Below are 15,585 nucleotides of genomic sequence, written 5' to 3'. Positions count from 1 at the left end.
CTTGGGTCAGTTTTGAACTGGTCTATGCTGTAGTTCAAAACCTGTGCTGATGAGGCTCTTCTCTGTTGTTCAGGTTATGTACCAGGTGGAAGGATTTGTTGACAAAAATAATGATCTTCTGTACCGTGACCTCTCCCAGGCCATGTGGAAGGCCAACCACTCCCTTATCAAAGCGTTGTTCCCAGAAGGAAACCCTGCTAAGATCAATCTGAAGAGACCACCAACGGCAGGTTCACAGTTCAAGGCTTCAGTTGCTACCCTGATGAAAAATCTCCAGACAAAAAATCCAAACTACATCAGGTAAAATCCCTGGTGCCAAAGATTTGGTGAGCTTGTTTGACGAGGTGATAAAAAAGAAAAATAAATCTTGATGTCCCAGGATAATCTATTGAAACACGTGGTTTAAACTCACCATGACAGTTGTTGGCGCGTAGAGTGCAAAGGGACGTCCCTTTTGGTTTTCCTTTGCAGGTGCATCAAGCCCAATGACAAAAAGGCTGCGCACAATTTCAACGATGCCCTGGTGTGCCACCAGATCCGGTACCTCGGGCTCCTGGAGAACGTGCGGGTCAGGAGGGCGGGCTACGCCTTCCGGCAGCCCTACGAGGCCTGCCTGGAGAGGTACAAAATGCTCTGCAAGCAGACCTGGCCCCACTGGAAAGGGCCAGCCAGGTAGGCAAACAGCGACATTCCTACCTGTCCTGAGTGAAATTCCCACCTTCCCGAGTTTTTAATTGCTGTGCGTACATTGCAAAAGGAATACAGCGCGGGCGTTACTGATTTGGGTCTGAAGCAAAGGGTATAAACGAGAGATACTCTGCAGTGGATTCAAAATATTTGGGAGGTCTGCAGTGATCAGGAGGGCACTTACCTTTAATAACCAACTTTCAAAGTGTAAGAACACTCATTTTGTTGAAGACAGCCGTGCAATCTTCCTCTGCCCTTATAGGAATAACTTTACATAATGATTGGGGAACGATTATGAGATAACTCCTCTTGCAAATCAATTATAATAAATATATACTTTTAAATTGCATTGTATTCACATGTAGTTTTGCAAATAACATCTGGATGATTTAAATATCTTTCATAATTGATTAAAGTCTTTTAGCTACATTTTAAGTCTTTAGGTTATCAAGATAATGGTGGCAGTGCCACGTTGGTAACAAAAGCATTGCAATAATCATCACAAAGATCTGCACTGTTCCCCTTTCCCTTTTTCTGCTGGTGTTCATAAAATGCATTTGATGATAATGGAATGCTGCCATTTGTCAAACTCATCAGTCTTTTTTTCACATTTTGACATTAGTGTGAGCCCTTCCTTTTTCCTTTCTTCTGTTTTTAAGTAAAATAATTATAGATGTAAGAGGAAAAAATGGGCCATTGCTGATGCGGTAAAATAAAATTTTCTCTTTTTTTCATTAAATTATTCTGAATCTTTACAGTGATTATTCTTGCCTTTAGCTGAATAAACCACTGAGTAAATGAATTACGTTTTCAATCTTCTTATGTCAAGCACTATTTAAAAGTTTAAAATATGCTTTCATATACTTTCCATAAATTAAGCTGTGAAAATGTAAACTAAGACGTTTTAGAGCTGGGAGTCATGTTTGTTAAGCTCATTTACTCCTTCTTAGGGCTGGAGTAGAGGTGCTGTTTAATGAATTGGGAATCCCTGAAGAGGAATTTTCATTCGGTAGATCAAAGATATTCATCCGCAACCCAAGAACAGTAAGTGAAAAATGCCTTCTGCAAAATCAAGCCCTCTCTCATGAGGGACAGCATCATTCACTACCTGCTTTCTACAGATTTTTCTACGTGCAGTGCTTTGATGTATCGCTATGAATGTAGCATAAAAAAGAGCCATTTTTAATGTTAGTCCCATTAAAATCAATGTGAATCAAGATTCTACAATAGCTGTCAGCCTTGATTTAATTCAAGCACTGGCTTGTGACTTGTGACATTGTGTCTGCCACAAATCTTGTTGGTGTACCTGCCCGTAGCTCTGGAGATGAATAAAACAATGTGTGAATGAGGGGGGACTTAAGTAAAAAAGAGATTTCTTTTACAAGAGCTGTGCTTAATGGGTTTTTTCCTTGTCTGTTCTCTCCTGCTGTTTTTCTTCCAATGTCAAACAAAACCCTAAAACCCCCACACCCAGCTCTTTAAACTAGAAGACCTGAGAAAGCAGCGTTTGGAGGACTTGGCTACTCTAATTGGAAAGATTTACAGAGGTTGGAAGTGCCGTACTCGCTTCTTGTTAATGAAAAGAAGCCAGACTGTGATCGCTTCCTGGTACAGGAGATACGCAGTAAGATACCATCCTTACTACATGGGGGGTTCTCATCATTGTTTAATACATATAACCTTCATAGGATATTTTTCATCAATATGTACAGAGAGCTGTTAAAAAAATTCAATTTTACGGTAATACTTAAGTTCCAATAGCGGGAATAAAGAAAATTTAGTTTCTGTAGACTACTGTTAAGTGCTTCCACTGTGCTTGTTTTTAAAAAATTACAAAGCTCACCAGAGTCGTTTCACTCTGGGAGAGCAGGATTCTGTGGCTCAGCTGGGAAGAGCCTTTTTCATTCAGCTAAAATGCTGTGCTTCCCAACACTTAGAGTGCTCTCAAAACATATGGTTAATGTGTAAAAAATGTTCAGTAATATACATGTGCAGTTCTGTGGAATTCAGTCATTCCTAAGCCTTTTTGTGTTTTTGCCTTATTTGGAACATTTGCCTTCGACTCAAGAATGCTGCCTGTAGGGGTTTATTTTAATTGCAACTCCTAAGACTCGTAATTTGGTGTCATTATTGATACAGCTCATCCTAAAGCAGTTTCAGTTCTATGTGTGGACTGGGTGTTCTGTGCCACAAACTGAACAGCAGTTCTGTTGCACGACTCTTTCACGTCTTCTTGGCAGTTAGTAAATAATACTGACTTCCGTGATGAAAGGGATTTATTTGTTTTTAAAACCACTCTTGAACTTCTCTGCTGTGTTTTGATATTGCTAGAGAATAGCACAAGCTTATCAGAAACCTTGATAAAGTATAGAAAGAAAGTCTTCTTGAACTGCAAGCTGCAGAGCTGACAAGTCCCCGTTCTTCAGTTGACAAGCACTTCTGTTTGTCCTCTTGAAAGCCATCAGTATTTGGTTCACTTCCCTTGGATAATTAGGGGGAAGTACAGATCATTTGGAAAAAGTATGAATGAAGCATACTTTTTTACTGTAAAAACTCTTCTCTCTGACTTTGTGTGACTGAAAGCCCTGTTCCTACAAACAGCATCATTACAGAACTGCGTTGTGCCCATATGGCTTTGTTATGATCTCATGCATTCTTAACAAATTTAAAATGGATTTACTGCAGCTAGATTGGCACAACTTTAAACATAAAGAAATGGAAACAAATACAGGACCAAGAGCTGCTGATTTCTTAACGGTAAACCTTTATTGGGTCACTGGTGACACATGGCAGCAGTTGTTTTTTTTTGGTGATGATAGAGACATTTCCTCAGCCTCTTCGCGTGGATGGAAGGCACCGTTCCCCTAACCCAACGTGCCTGGTAGGCACTGTGCTTTGGAAGGTTTCATGGGAAATCCCTGGACTGAATAAAGATTTTTTTGAGTAACTCTTTGTGCTGGAGGCTTGACTGAAGGATCTGCAGGCACTTGTCTGTCTGTTGCCTGCGGGACGTGACGGACAGCAGCCGTGGCACGAGGGTGGCCCAGAGGGGACCCTCTCCTGCTTGCTCATGGAGATTTTCACTGTCACTGAGTGGGCTGAATGTCAAGTCTGAAAGCCCTGTTGCAAAGTCTGTCAATTTAGTGTTATACTAAATGCTGGGCTATTAAAGAACTGAGCTTTTTAGAAGAAAAATACTCAGCTGTCCGGGAAATCTATTATTCAGCCGGTAAATAACACTCTAGCATCTCATTCAGGAATCTACAGTTTTGATTTCTTTCCTCTTCCAAAGTTATCATCAGCCATAATAAAGGCATTGTGGGTAAGAGGAACAGCACATGTCTTATGAAATGGCGGTAAAAAGCTTAGCCAACAAACCTGAGCATTTGTAACAGTTTGTGTGCTACTCTGGTGGTGGGAAAGACAAATAAAGCTCTTGCTGTTAGCATTTAATCTGCATTTGTGCTGCTGACCATGAACTTAGTGTTTCTGTAAACAGAGTGACATTGTCCATGCAGCATTGTTGATGTGCTTTGTTTCCCCTGGAGTTGAACACTGAATCTACACTCTGATCTGCTCAGTCAGAAATTGTTCCCTTTTTACATTTAGTGCTCGTCTCCTCAAGCATATTGTCAAATGTTTGTAATGAAAGGTTTATTATGCAGCATGTAACAGATGTAATATTCTGTTCTAAGCATCACATACTTATTTCCATAACAGCAACAAAAGAAATACCAGAAGACAAAGAGTTCGACTATTACAATACAGTCCTACGTCAGAGGGTGGAAGGTGAGTGTCTTGTTCCTGCGGCTGCCTCTGTTTGGTGAGGAAAGGAGCAGGTCAGAAAACACATGCCAGGTGCTCTGAGACTTTCACACCTTCTCTCCTTGGAGCTGTGGCACAGCCACAGCCATTGTTAGACACTCATGTTTGCTGTAAAAGAGTTGAGTTCAGGATATTTGCATGTGCTGTCTGGGCTATAAATCCCTGCAAACAGTCCAAGTGGAATGCTGGGACCACACTAAACCACTGGGTTATCCTTGGAGCGCCTTCTGCCAAGGAATCGAGAAGGCCAGCAGCTCCAGAGAAGGATGCCCTGGGGCTCTGCCACCGGCCTTAGGAAAACTGTAGTGCTGATTTGGAAGAACCGAGTTGTGCTTGGCAGTTATTTTATGTGTAACAGGATTCTCAAAGAATGAATCAGATTGAAAGCAGGATTAAAATAAAGAGTTGGTGTTGCCTGGGCAATTTGTTACTTGGGTTAAATTTCAATTCTCCTCTGTCTGCTAAGCAGAGGAGTGAAAGTGTACTTGTACTGAGAAAGCAGTTTATTGCTGTGGGCTTGTATTCTGCCTCAGTTTGCCACAACTTCACTTCTCTGACAGGTTTCTACTTTTTGAAAGGATAATTGTGCACCCTAGTAGATATTTTAAAAATGATGCTTTAATAGGAGGTAAAAATGAGATTAACAGCTCACAAGAAAGCAGCCATGATGCTTAAAGCAACTACTTCTGTCCATCTTCAGGAAAAACAACCCTAGGCCCCTCTATTTTTTATTAACCTTTTTTCATCCTGCTAAAGGTGGCTTTTCCCTCTAATTAGGACAGACAGAACTGCCTTTAGTTCTGGAGTCAACTCCCTTTCTGTCAGACAGGGAAGGAAGGGGCTGCAGTTAGTAGCTCTTGGTGTATATAGTCTCTCCTGCCCAGAAGGCTATAAATTTTGCCAGCAATAAGGTAACGTGATTTGATTTTGCTGTTTCTCTGGCTTTTTACTTTGTCTTTATTATTTTGTTTAAATGGGTTAAAAATATCCTTTCAGTCTAACTGTTGATGTGCTGTCTTTTCCCATGAGCATTATTTAAAGAAAACTGGGTTAAAAGCTTCATCTTGAGTTATGGTTTTCTGTTTGCCATTGGAGAACAAGCTCTTTTGCAGTAGCATTACTGTGCATGAAAGCCTGTTATGACAGCAGCCTTTAGTGTGACCTAAAGCCAGGCAATTTACTTGTGATTTATTCTTTATTGCACTCTAAATGGATTAGACATTTGCTGTATGGAGAAAAGATATTGTCGCCATTGTGCAAACAGACATATAGCTATCTCAGGTAATGCAGCAAATCTGGGAGAAAACTGAGCATTGAACTAAGATCCCCTAACCTGCCAGTCCCAACGTCTTGCAGCACAGGATGGAGCAGCAAATGTTAGGCTGGGCAGCATTTGTGAATGTATTTGCTTGGGGATTTGGAGGCAGTGTGGGTTGTGTTTTGTTTTTGTTTTTGGTTTTTTTTTTTGGTTGTTGTTTTTGTTTTTGTTTTGTTTTGCCTATATTTGCAAGTTGCAGTGTGACCTACCTCAAAAATATAGAAAGTTAGTAAAAAATAACATTTGAAATTGTTTACAGGCTCGGAAGCTTCTTCGGGAGCTCAAGCATCTGAAGCGCTGTAATGAGGCCGCCACAGTAATTGCTGCTTATTGGCATGGTACCCAGGTAAGAAAATGGCAACAGATTGTGCAGTTGTGTGCCCCTACCTGGAGAAAAGAAGGATATCCCTCAGGATAGTTATCTGGGAATATTGGCAGTGGCTTAAACCGCTTTGACTGCTTAAACTGGTTTTTTTTTTGGTTTCTCTTTGCTGCTAACATGTCGTAGCTGGTGCAATCTGGGAAGCTGGGACACGCTTTAATATATGCTGTTCATCGTGACTGGTTACTTGCTTTCTTTCTTTCACCAATGGGAACTTGCAGTAACCTTTTCTTTCCTAAGCTTTTCTATATCCCATTTTCAAATGCATCACAGGCACGAAGGGAACTGAGACGACTGAAAGACGAGGCTAGAAATAAACATGCTATTGCTGTTATTTGGGCTTTCTGGCTTGGATATAAGGTACTTCATGCACATATCACATGTCCTCCCCCTTCATTACTCAACAATATCAGCATTTAATCACTATTTCATAGTGAGAATTAATGACTAATACAATTCACTCTTAAATAATAGAGCATGATCATTGATTCCTTCCATTTCCATTCATGCCACACCTAATAAATCTGATAGCATTGTGTATGCCAGTTTTTTTGTAGAGTAGGATATTCTTTGCATGGCAACCGAGTACAGATTTGCACTAACAAGCCATTAGGCTAGATTAAAAATGACTGGACTACAGTTATCTCAAAGTAGGAAATGCATTTAACTACATGTAAATATGCAAAGCATTGTTTGTGGGGGGAGAGAAGGTTGGGGGTTTTTGGTGTGTCCCTCCCCATGCCCCCAACAAGTGCTTTCAGTGACACTGTGTTAGTGATCCAATTGAGATTTTCACCACATATTGTTAGCTGTACCCTGGATAGTCTTCATTTACAAGTTCAAACCAACATTATTAAGTTTCCTTGAATTCTAGTTATGATTGGTTTAATTGATTCTCTGGCTGTGATTTGAACCAGTAAAAAAAATCAATAAGTACAAGTAAAGCAAAAATTTATGAGCTGATCTTTTAGCAGAAAATGATGTTAGTTTGCAATTCTAAACTTACAGCTCTAGAAAAATCCCAGGAATTTCAGCATCAGCTGTTTGTTTTCAGATGCAAAGTCCCACTGAAAGATTCTTGCTAATCCCCAGCCTGTAGTTGCGGGTTATGTGAACATTTGAAATGCTGTTCGCTAGAGTTCAAAAAAATATCGGTCTCAATTAATAGATTCCTAATTTAGTTGAAAACCATAAATACATTAGATTTAAAACATTTTTTCAGTTATTATTTATGTTGTGGGTCTGTTGTTTGAACACCTTGCTAACTGGATGGAGAAAAGTGCTCAAACTGCATCTGGAGTAAAACGCTGTGTTTGACCTTTGCTGTTTTGGTATAAATCTATTAGATTTCCAGCAAAATGGCAGCCCTGGGAATCCAAACAAACATGTACAGGATTTCCTTCATACTAGAGAGTTTTTGGGACTTTTCTGTTCTAGCATGATATTTAGGTAACAATATAATTTGACAGACACACAGTTTCTTCTACATTTGATTAGGCACAACACATTGAGAATTTATTTTATTTTTAACCAGAGTTTCCTTCACCAAAAAATCGCTCAGTACTGGAGAAGAGATATGTTTTCATAGTTTTAAGATCTTCCTTTGAATTAAAAAATATACCCCGTGGATGCAATAGTGTTAGCCATGTTAAAGTTCCTCATTTAAATGTTTTGTAGATTGGATAATTTTTAATATGGTTTAATAGTTATTTTTATTAATCAGCTCACAGGAATTTATTGAAAAATTGTCTCCTTATTACTTAAATAGAAAAAATCTAAGTATAATAATATATGTTATAAAGATAATATAAATCGAATTAAGATTAGAAAAATAATTACAGTCTGATAAGAGAGACAACTTTTTATTGGTGTGATCTTTTATCTTTTCCTGGGAGAATAGAACAAAAAATTTAGAACAAAAAATTTTAAAAGTTGTCATCAGAAGCCTCTTGCTTTACCAAAAAAAGCCCCACAAACAAACAAACAAAAAAAAAAAGTGAGCCTCAAGTACTCAGTTTCCCTCCTTTTCACGAAATAGACAAATACTTAGCTTTGCATAGTTCTTGCTTTTACATTGCTGTGCAGTAGGAGCTTTTCTGCCAAGCAGTTGAGTGAAAACATAATCTCTGAGCCTGCATCTACCGCACATTAACCTTTCCAGCTGCACCAGAAGAGCATAACTGGCACAGGCTGGAACTGCTACTGCACAGGTCTGATAACTTACAGCCTGACAAGTGCAGATACAGGGCTAGAGCTGCCCTGACTGAGCCTGTAATACTGGAACTCTTCCTTGAGTGTTGTCATCAGATAACTGAATAAAAAATGTGCTGGTATCTCCTAAAATGCGACATTCTGTTAAGTTGCCCACACACGCCTCAAATTGCTTTCCTAAAATGGAATGATTGATGATAGGTAGGAAGGTGCCTATCTCTTTGTACATGGGGAATGCACTAGGCTTGGTGGCTTTACCTCTTAATTCCACAGACAGATATCATTTAACAGGCTGAGGAATTTTTAAATTTTTTTTTAATACATAAAGATCAAAATAAAAACCTTCAGAATGCCAGAAATTCATCATGACAGGTAGTTTCAGAGCTGATACTGTCCTACCCAGGCACTTGCCAGTGGAAGAATTGACTAGGCAGAGATTTTAGTGAGTCCTGATTTTCACGCGCATCACTTTGATCGTGAAACTGCAGGCAGAGCTCTCCCCTTAGAATCAAGCTATGGGATGTGTGCACGGAGGAGGAGGAGGAAGGGCTGACAGTGAATAACAGGGCTGACAGAATTCCCACCTGTACATGCCGCCGCAGTGGAGGCTTTTGTGACCTTCTCCGTGGCTTCACCCCACCTCCCACGGCACGCTGGGTGTCCAAGGTCAAGCGCCGCTGCTCCGTCCTGTCCCTCCTGGTGGCCAGGGTGCGGGAGAGGCGTTTCCCGGGCGTCGTGCTGTGCGCATCGCGCTCTCTTGTTCACTCTCTGAACCTTTTAGGCTCGGCGGGAGTTGAAACGCTTGAAGGAGGAGGCTAGGCGTAAGCATGCTGTGGCACTCATTTGGGCTTACTGGCTTGGACTGAAGGTACTTTCTTCAACACTCCCGTCTGTCAACGTGGACTCAATATAAAGCGTGGCACACCCTACTAACAATAAACAAGCCATCGTGTGGGCTCACTAGAAGGGATGGGTTTTTTACACGTCGTTTAACTTTGTCGTGGACTTGGCTGAAAAATTCGTAAGCTGAGATTGCCTCGCTTACGGCAGCATTGAGGCGTTGTGGGTGTTTTGTCCTATCGAGAATGGCAGCTTTCAAGAGAAAGGCAAAAGTCAGGTTAAAGGGACTCTCTTACAGTTGTTGGCTTTAAAAACTGACCTACCTTGGCAAAGGTCCTGTCTGGAAAGATTACGAGGATGTATTTTCTTGTTGTGACCTCTGCTTGTTAGAAAGGGAAGTAGGGTGGAAGTGTCTGACTCTCCCTGCTGCTCACAGTAGACCCCTGATCTCAGTATCCAGGAGGGCGCTGTGTAAAGCCAGTGGTCATGTCCTGTTGCATCCAGCAGCCTTTTTAGGGCTTGGCATTGCACCTGTGGCTTGTGGCAGCCGTGAATTCCTAGAAAAATTGAGATGCGCAAAAGTGTTTTGGTTTTCCGTCCCTTGCTTTCAAGGACTGGTTGGCAAAAGAAAACACATCTGTAATCTGGAAAAATGTAGTTCTGCTCTGTAAACAGGCTATGAAAATGGCATCTTCAGATGTTTCAGGTCTGTGCCCAAGTGATTTACATAACACAGTTTCACAGATGCAGTCCTGAAGAACTGTGGAAATCTGAATCTGTTTGGTTTGGCTGGGAGTGACTTTTGCTAATGGGGCTATTGTAGACTACAGAGGTATGAAAGGAACAATTCACTCTATAATGCAGAGTAAAGTTCAGCTCTCATGTTCTTCTACTTATCCTGACAGTGATGAAATGGGAAAAAAGTTAGAAAACATATAATTATATATAATACATGTTCATTTGTATTTAAAAAAAATTCATTACAATACATACATGGAAACCAGAGTTGGAAAATACAAAGGAGCCATTTTAAGAAGTCATTCTGCAGATCAGAATCACACTTTAGGTACTACTGCCAAAGTAGGTCTGTTTTTATGATTTTAAAAGAAGGATATGTCCCTCCTGAGAATTCAGAGGCCGTTTTATATCAAACATCAGCATTTAAATGCAAACTGATGACTCCAAAACCTTTAAGGCCCATTACAGCAGGAATACATTTCTGCAGTCTGTGGTGTGGTTTTCAGTGGGTTCGCTCAATAGTGTAAGCTACATTTCCAATTTCCATCTCACCTGAAATACACAGATTTTTCTGAATAAGACTACAGTCTGTCATTCCAATGTATTACTGTTACCAGAGGTAGTTTGAAGGCAAAATGTTTTCACCCATGACATGCGAGGCTGAAGAATTAAAGCTGATAAAAATGACAAAGATTAAACCATTAAGTGGTGAGGATTTCGTTATATAGGTTTTTTTTTGTTTTGTTTTGTTTTTTTATTGTATGCCAAGTAGATTTTAATAGCATTTGTGGTACTTTCCAGATTTAGGCTTTTCTGGAGCAGCTTGCATTTCTCAGTGCTTTGCAACTTCCCTGCAGCACCAATAGGATGCATGGGTGTCTATTAGTCCCTTTCTTCCAAATTAATTTGCACACCTTGCAGCTCACAAAGAATGATATAAAGCAAGATCATTAAGGAGAGTCTATGGTGAGATTTGGGATGATTGTGGTTGGAGTGGCTTTGAGTGTGTTAATTACCACCCCTGAATAATTAATAAAGGATGTACTCTAATTATGGAACACTAAGCCTTGCAGAAAATGAGTGAATAAGAACTTTGATATTTTTTTTCTTATGAAGTGAGGAGGAAAAAAATATGTGCTGAATTTGCATGGAATGATGACAGCTGAATGCTGCCAGTCTTGTTGATGCATCTTAATGTGTAATTAAGCAAAATCTGTTTACCTGTGGGGTGTTTTTGTCCCCAAATGGTGACAGATTCTTGCTTTTCAAATGCTGGTTTTCCTTAAAATGCATGAATCACTATGAGCTAGAAGGGGGTGGCAGGGTAAATTTTTTTTTCTCTGAGTTGAGGGGGATTTTATTCTATGGGTTTCCCTTTTTATTCTGGTTTCAGAGAAGCCAGTAACACATAGTGAGTTAGCTAAAACCACTAAATTTTGCTCTGGGGTGAATTATGCAAAGCCACGATGTTTTCCCTGGGTTTTGCCCAAACCCCATAACAGGTGTGTTGCAGGCTGTGCCAGAGTTTGTAAAAAAAAAAAATTGGGGGATGTTTCAGCTGACTTGAGGTGAGCCTGGGTGTTACATAAAACTGCAAACCAGTTGGGCTCTCCCTGCCTTTTCTGCACTTTGATCGCTGCTAATTGGCACTGATAGAAATACAAAAGGCAAAGCAAGTACTCTGAAACTTGCACTGCCAACTATGTATTAAAAATTAATATCACCTGCAAAAATTGTTTTGATAACTACTTCTTAAAAATTTTTAAAAAATTTTATTGGTTTTCAAATAAATTTTGGGAGCAAATATCAAGCTTGCTTACATTAAGCAAGCTTTCTGTTGATCCTCTCCTCTTACCAAGCCCCCAAATCCTATTTTTCTTTTGGCATGAAGACTGCTTGTGTGAAAAGAATTTTTTCATGCAGAAGTCTGCCCTGAAAAAAAAAAAAAAAATCCCCTTTTTATTATGGCAAACTCTGTGTATTAAGAATTTTAAAGGAGAAAAATCTGAAAATTTTACCAGTTAACTCTGTAGTTAACATCAAATCAGTGTCAATTGAGACACAAGAAAATTGTATCATTGCTGGCTGGTTGTGCCTCACTTTTTCCAGTCCAGCTTTATGCAGAAGCCTACTGAAAATAGATTCATGCTGTGAATTCGACAATATTTGAATAATCTGCCTTTTTGGAGGGAAGTATTTCAAATTCCTTGATAAATTTACAAATAATTGCACTCAGGTCAGCTGAGGGATATTTCAGACATTGTGGTCAATGGTCTGCTTCACATAATTTAAGTGTGACCAGGTGGTGTTCCTATTTCAGGGAACCCTTTGCATGTCTGTATGCTTGTTTCAATGTTTTCTACCACAGTGCTCGTTACAAAAGTACCTGTGCAAACAAATCCATTCTTTATATTCATTTTGAGGGTTTGTTTAACTTTCCAGGTCCGCAGAGAATACAGGAAATTCTTCAGAGCCAATGCTGGGAGAAAAATTTATGACTTTACCGTTCAGAGACTTGTATGTATATACCCGTACAAAGCTTGTGTATGCTTTCTGTGTTTTAAGTTTCTATTTTCTATCAAATATAACAGTTGTGTAATGATAGTCTTTGTAAAGAAATGTCCAAGCACATGGAATAGTGACAAATTAACGTTCTGATATTGTGAAGAAAGGATAGTGATATTGTTTGAAGGTGTAGGAGTGGTATGAAGGATCTGCCACACTTCTGTGATACCTAAATCTGCATTCCTCAATATACCTGGCTTTAAAAATCTATATTCTGGTTTTTATGACAGCTGAGAGCTGCAGTTTGGTAACTGTGCTTTTTAATCACAGAGCATCTGCTTTTCCTTGCGTACTTCAATAACTCTGATGTTTGAACATTAATAAAACATCTTGCTTCAATTTTATCACAGATGCAAAAGTACTTCTTGGAAATGAAGAATAAGATGCCTTCTTTATCACCAATAGATAAAAACTGGCCAGCGAGGCCTTACCTTTTCTTGGATTCAACTCACAAGGAGCTGAAGAGGATTTTCCATTTGTGGAGGGTAGGACACATTCTGGTCCAGTCTGTGCAGGGCTTCTTCCCATGATTTTCAACAGTTTGTTCACAAAGGGTCTATTTTTAGGACATATTTCCTTCGATTCCAGCCAGGAGTTTTATTTCTTTGGAAGGAGTGTGTTTTTTGATCATTGCCTTTGGCCTGCAGAGGATATAACTACCCTGCCTGCTCCTTTCTGGGGCGAGGGAGAGAGGTTTGCTTCCTGCCATCAGCCTGTTAATTAGTAGCTTGTAATACTTGTGTCCATGGTCAGGACTTAGACCGATGTTGGAAGTGCTGGGTGGAATTTTTGACTTATGAGCTGTGGTTAGCTGAAATTTGTTTTGGATCTTTGGATGGAGAGAACGGCGAGAATCTGTACAAGTGCTGGTGGGACGTTTTACTGATCTTGTGGGCTGTGTTTTCTGTGAATTGTCAAGGAACAGCTTTTCTTCCTGAGCCTGCAAAAACTTACCCTCTCAGCTGTGTTTCTTCTCTCTGCCTACATAAACTTCCAAAGCTGTGGAACTGTATTTATGTTTCTGTGAACCTTTTCAGCACACTCTTCCAATGAATGATATCTCATAGATTAGGCTCATGTTTGAGTGCAGGAGACGTTTTATATATTGTTATATATGTATATATAAAACAGGGGATGTTTCATATGTTGTTTCTGGTGTAATTCAAAAGTCTCTGGAATGGGTGAGGAGGAAAACACCTCTCCTGTTTGTTATCAGTGGCATGTTAGGATGGAGCTGAATCACTTCCGAAGCATACAAAGAATGTGCATCTTGAGCAATGAGCAAACATTAGTCTGTGGTGCTATGAGATTGGGAAAGATAATTTTATGGTTTGTTTAATATATCCTGTTTTGTAGTGTAAAAAGTACAGAGATCAGTTCACAGATCAGCAGAAGCTTGTATATGAGGAAAAACTGGAAGCAAGTGAACTTTTCAAGGACAAGAAGGCTTTATATCCAGCCAGGTAATGACTGATTCTGCTGCTTTTACTCTGCAAGAAATTCAATATCCTTACATAGATTTGGGAAACTAAGGAAGATTTTGCTTTTTATCTTAAGCAGGAAAGTGCATTTTCCTTCTCTGACAACATCCCTCCATCATTTGCCTTTACCATCCTGAAAATTGACCTCAGTTAGAAGCAAACTCAGATGTTGTTAGAGCCACCAGTGATAGCAAGCACTTCTGTCCAGAATCAGTGGTGGTTTGTTGTTCTAACCCACCGTGACCCGCTCACGCCGTACAAGTTTGGGGAACTTGCAGAAGGGAACAACTTTCACCCTTTCCCCTCGTTCCCATTGGGCTGTTTCCTGCAATTACAAAGGCAGAGCGAGCTGGCAGGCTCTAAGTGACAAAGTCACTCACTCCCAGATGAGCTGGGCTGGGGAGCTCTCCTGTGTTCAGCCTTAGCACATTCACCACAGTGCTCTAGGCTGAAGACTGGGTAATTTAAGAGTTAGATACAGTGGTGCATATCTTTTTGTAAAGATACTTAAAGGACATTTCTATTTCCACTTCAGAACTTTTTTGTGTGTGTGTTTTCTTTTTTTTCTTCTTTTAATAATGTGAAATCTCTGCAAATAAGTTTTTTGGTTTCTCGGATTATTGACTTCTTTAAAGCTGACAGATTCTTGTCATTGCTATCCGTAGAGCCAGCATTATTGAAGAAAGTGCAGTAGTATCTCATTTTATTTAAGGAATACACTTCTTTTGGTATGCAGCAAAACTGACAAAAGAGAGATATGATGTCCTTGAAATAAGTTGGCTTACACTTTGTAAGTGAACATGAGCTTATAAATTGTGTTTTTTCTTGAAAACAACCATCTTGAGAGAGTTTTCTCTTAGATGCTGTAGTTTGTGCTGAGCAGGAACAAATAGAATGAGAAGCAAAGTTTAGCAGAGGGAAGAACAGGAATCTGCAAGACTTTACGAGAACAGTTCCATGCATGGACAAGCTCTGCTAGTTTGTTTTTGTGTTTCCTTGGTTTTGTTTTGTGTCATTTTTTAAATTGAGACATTTCCTGTTTTCCTGTAATGGGCTCAGTATATGTTTCTCTTTTTTTCCCTTCAGTAGATCACTTACTTAATGGCTACATATGCTAGCTTGTGGTTTGTCCCTTATTTGCTTTGGGATGTCTTTTTATGCTGCTGGGAAAAGAGAAATATGGTGCCTTTGGACTTTTTCTATGAGCAAGCAGGTTTTTTAGGTTTTAGTCAGTGTGCATCTGTTCAGCATAGAGCTCCCTGGGAAGGAAGAAATTCTATTTATATCCCTGGTGTGGTACTTTTTACACCAAGGCTGACCAATGAAATAACATACAGCAAAATATATACACACACATATATATGTGTGTATATATGAGTCATTTTTATCCAAGACATTCTTAAGTGGTATATGTGATAGAGGACCTGCTGATTCATTTCAGTTTTAGCTGTAACTTGTCATTATTTGATCAGAGATGAAGTCCAGAGGGAACATACTCTTTTGATGATTACGGTTTCATAATGCTAATTAATAAAAAA

The 15,585-nt window shown here is 39.6% G+C and overlaps 1 protein-coding gene across 15 annotated transcripts in view; it reads left to right on the top strand.

Annotated features, from left to right (window-relative positions):
• The window catches only part of MYO1B (myosin IB), a 135,746-nt gene that overhangs the window by 112,255 nt on the left and 7,906 nt on the right, over positions 1 to 15,585 (top strand). For 10 of the 15 annotated variants that reach the window (XM_040069302.2, XM_058421289.1, XM_040069303.1 and 7 more), the window contains 11 exons: positions 74 to 300; positions 472 to 672; positions 1,638 to 1,731; positions 2,162 to 2,311; positions 4,408 to 4,476; positions 6,090 to 6,176; positions 6,486 to 6,572; positions 9,205 to 9,291; positions 12,444 to 12,518; positions 12,917 to 13,051; positions 13,923 to 14,029. In XM_040069302.2, the coding sequence (XP_039925236.1) occupies positions 74 to 300; positions 472 to 672; positions 1,638 to 1,731; positions 2,162 to 2,311; positions 4,408 to 4,476; positions 6,090 to 6,176; positions 6,486 to 6,572; positions 9,205 to 9,291; positions 12,444 to 12,518; positions 12,917 to 13,051; positions 13,923 to 14,029 (1,319 nt within the window). The remainder of the gene's footprint in view (positions 1 to 73; positions 301 to 471; positions 673 to 1,637; positions 1,732 to 2,161; positions 2,312 to 4,407; positions 4,477 to 6,089; positions 6,177 to 6,485; positions 6,573 to 9,204; positions 9,292 to 12,443; positions 12,519 to 12,916; positions 13,052 to 13,922; positions 14,030 to 15,585) is intronic. The other 5 variants (XM_040069312.2, XM_040069308.2, XM_040069316.2 and 2 more) reach the window with 3 other exon arrangements.

Source organism: Hirundo rustica, chromosome 7 (assembly GCF_015227805.2).
Source record: "Hirundo rustica isolate bHirRus1 chromosome 7, bHirRus1.pri.v3, whole genome shotgun sequence".
Lineage (NCBI taxonomy): Eukaryota > Metazoa > Chordata > Aves > Passeriformes > Hirundinidae > Hirundo > Hirundo rustica.
The sequence above is the reverse complement of the archived record's forward strand: the minus strand, read 5'-3'. Positions and strand labels throughout refer to the sequence as shown.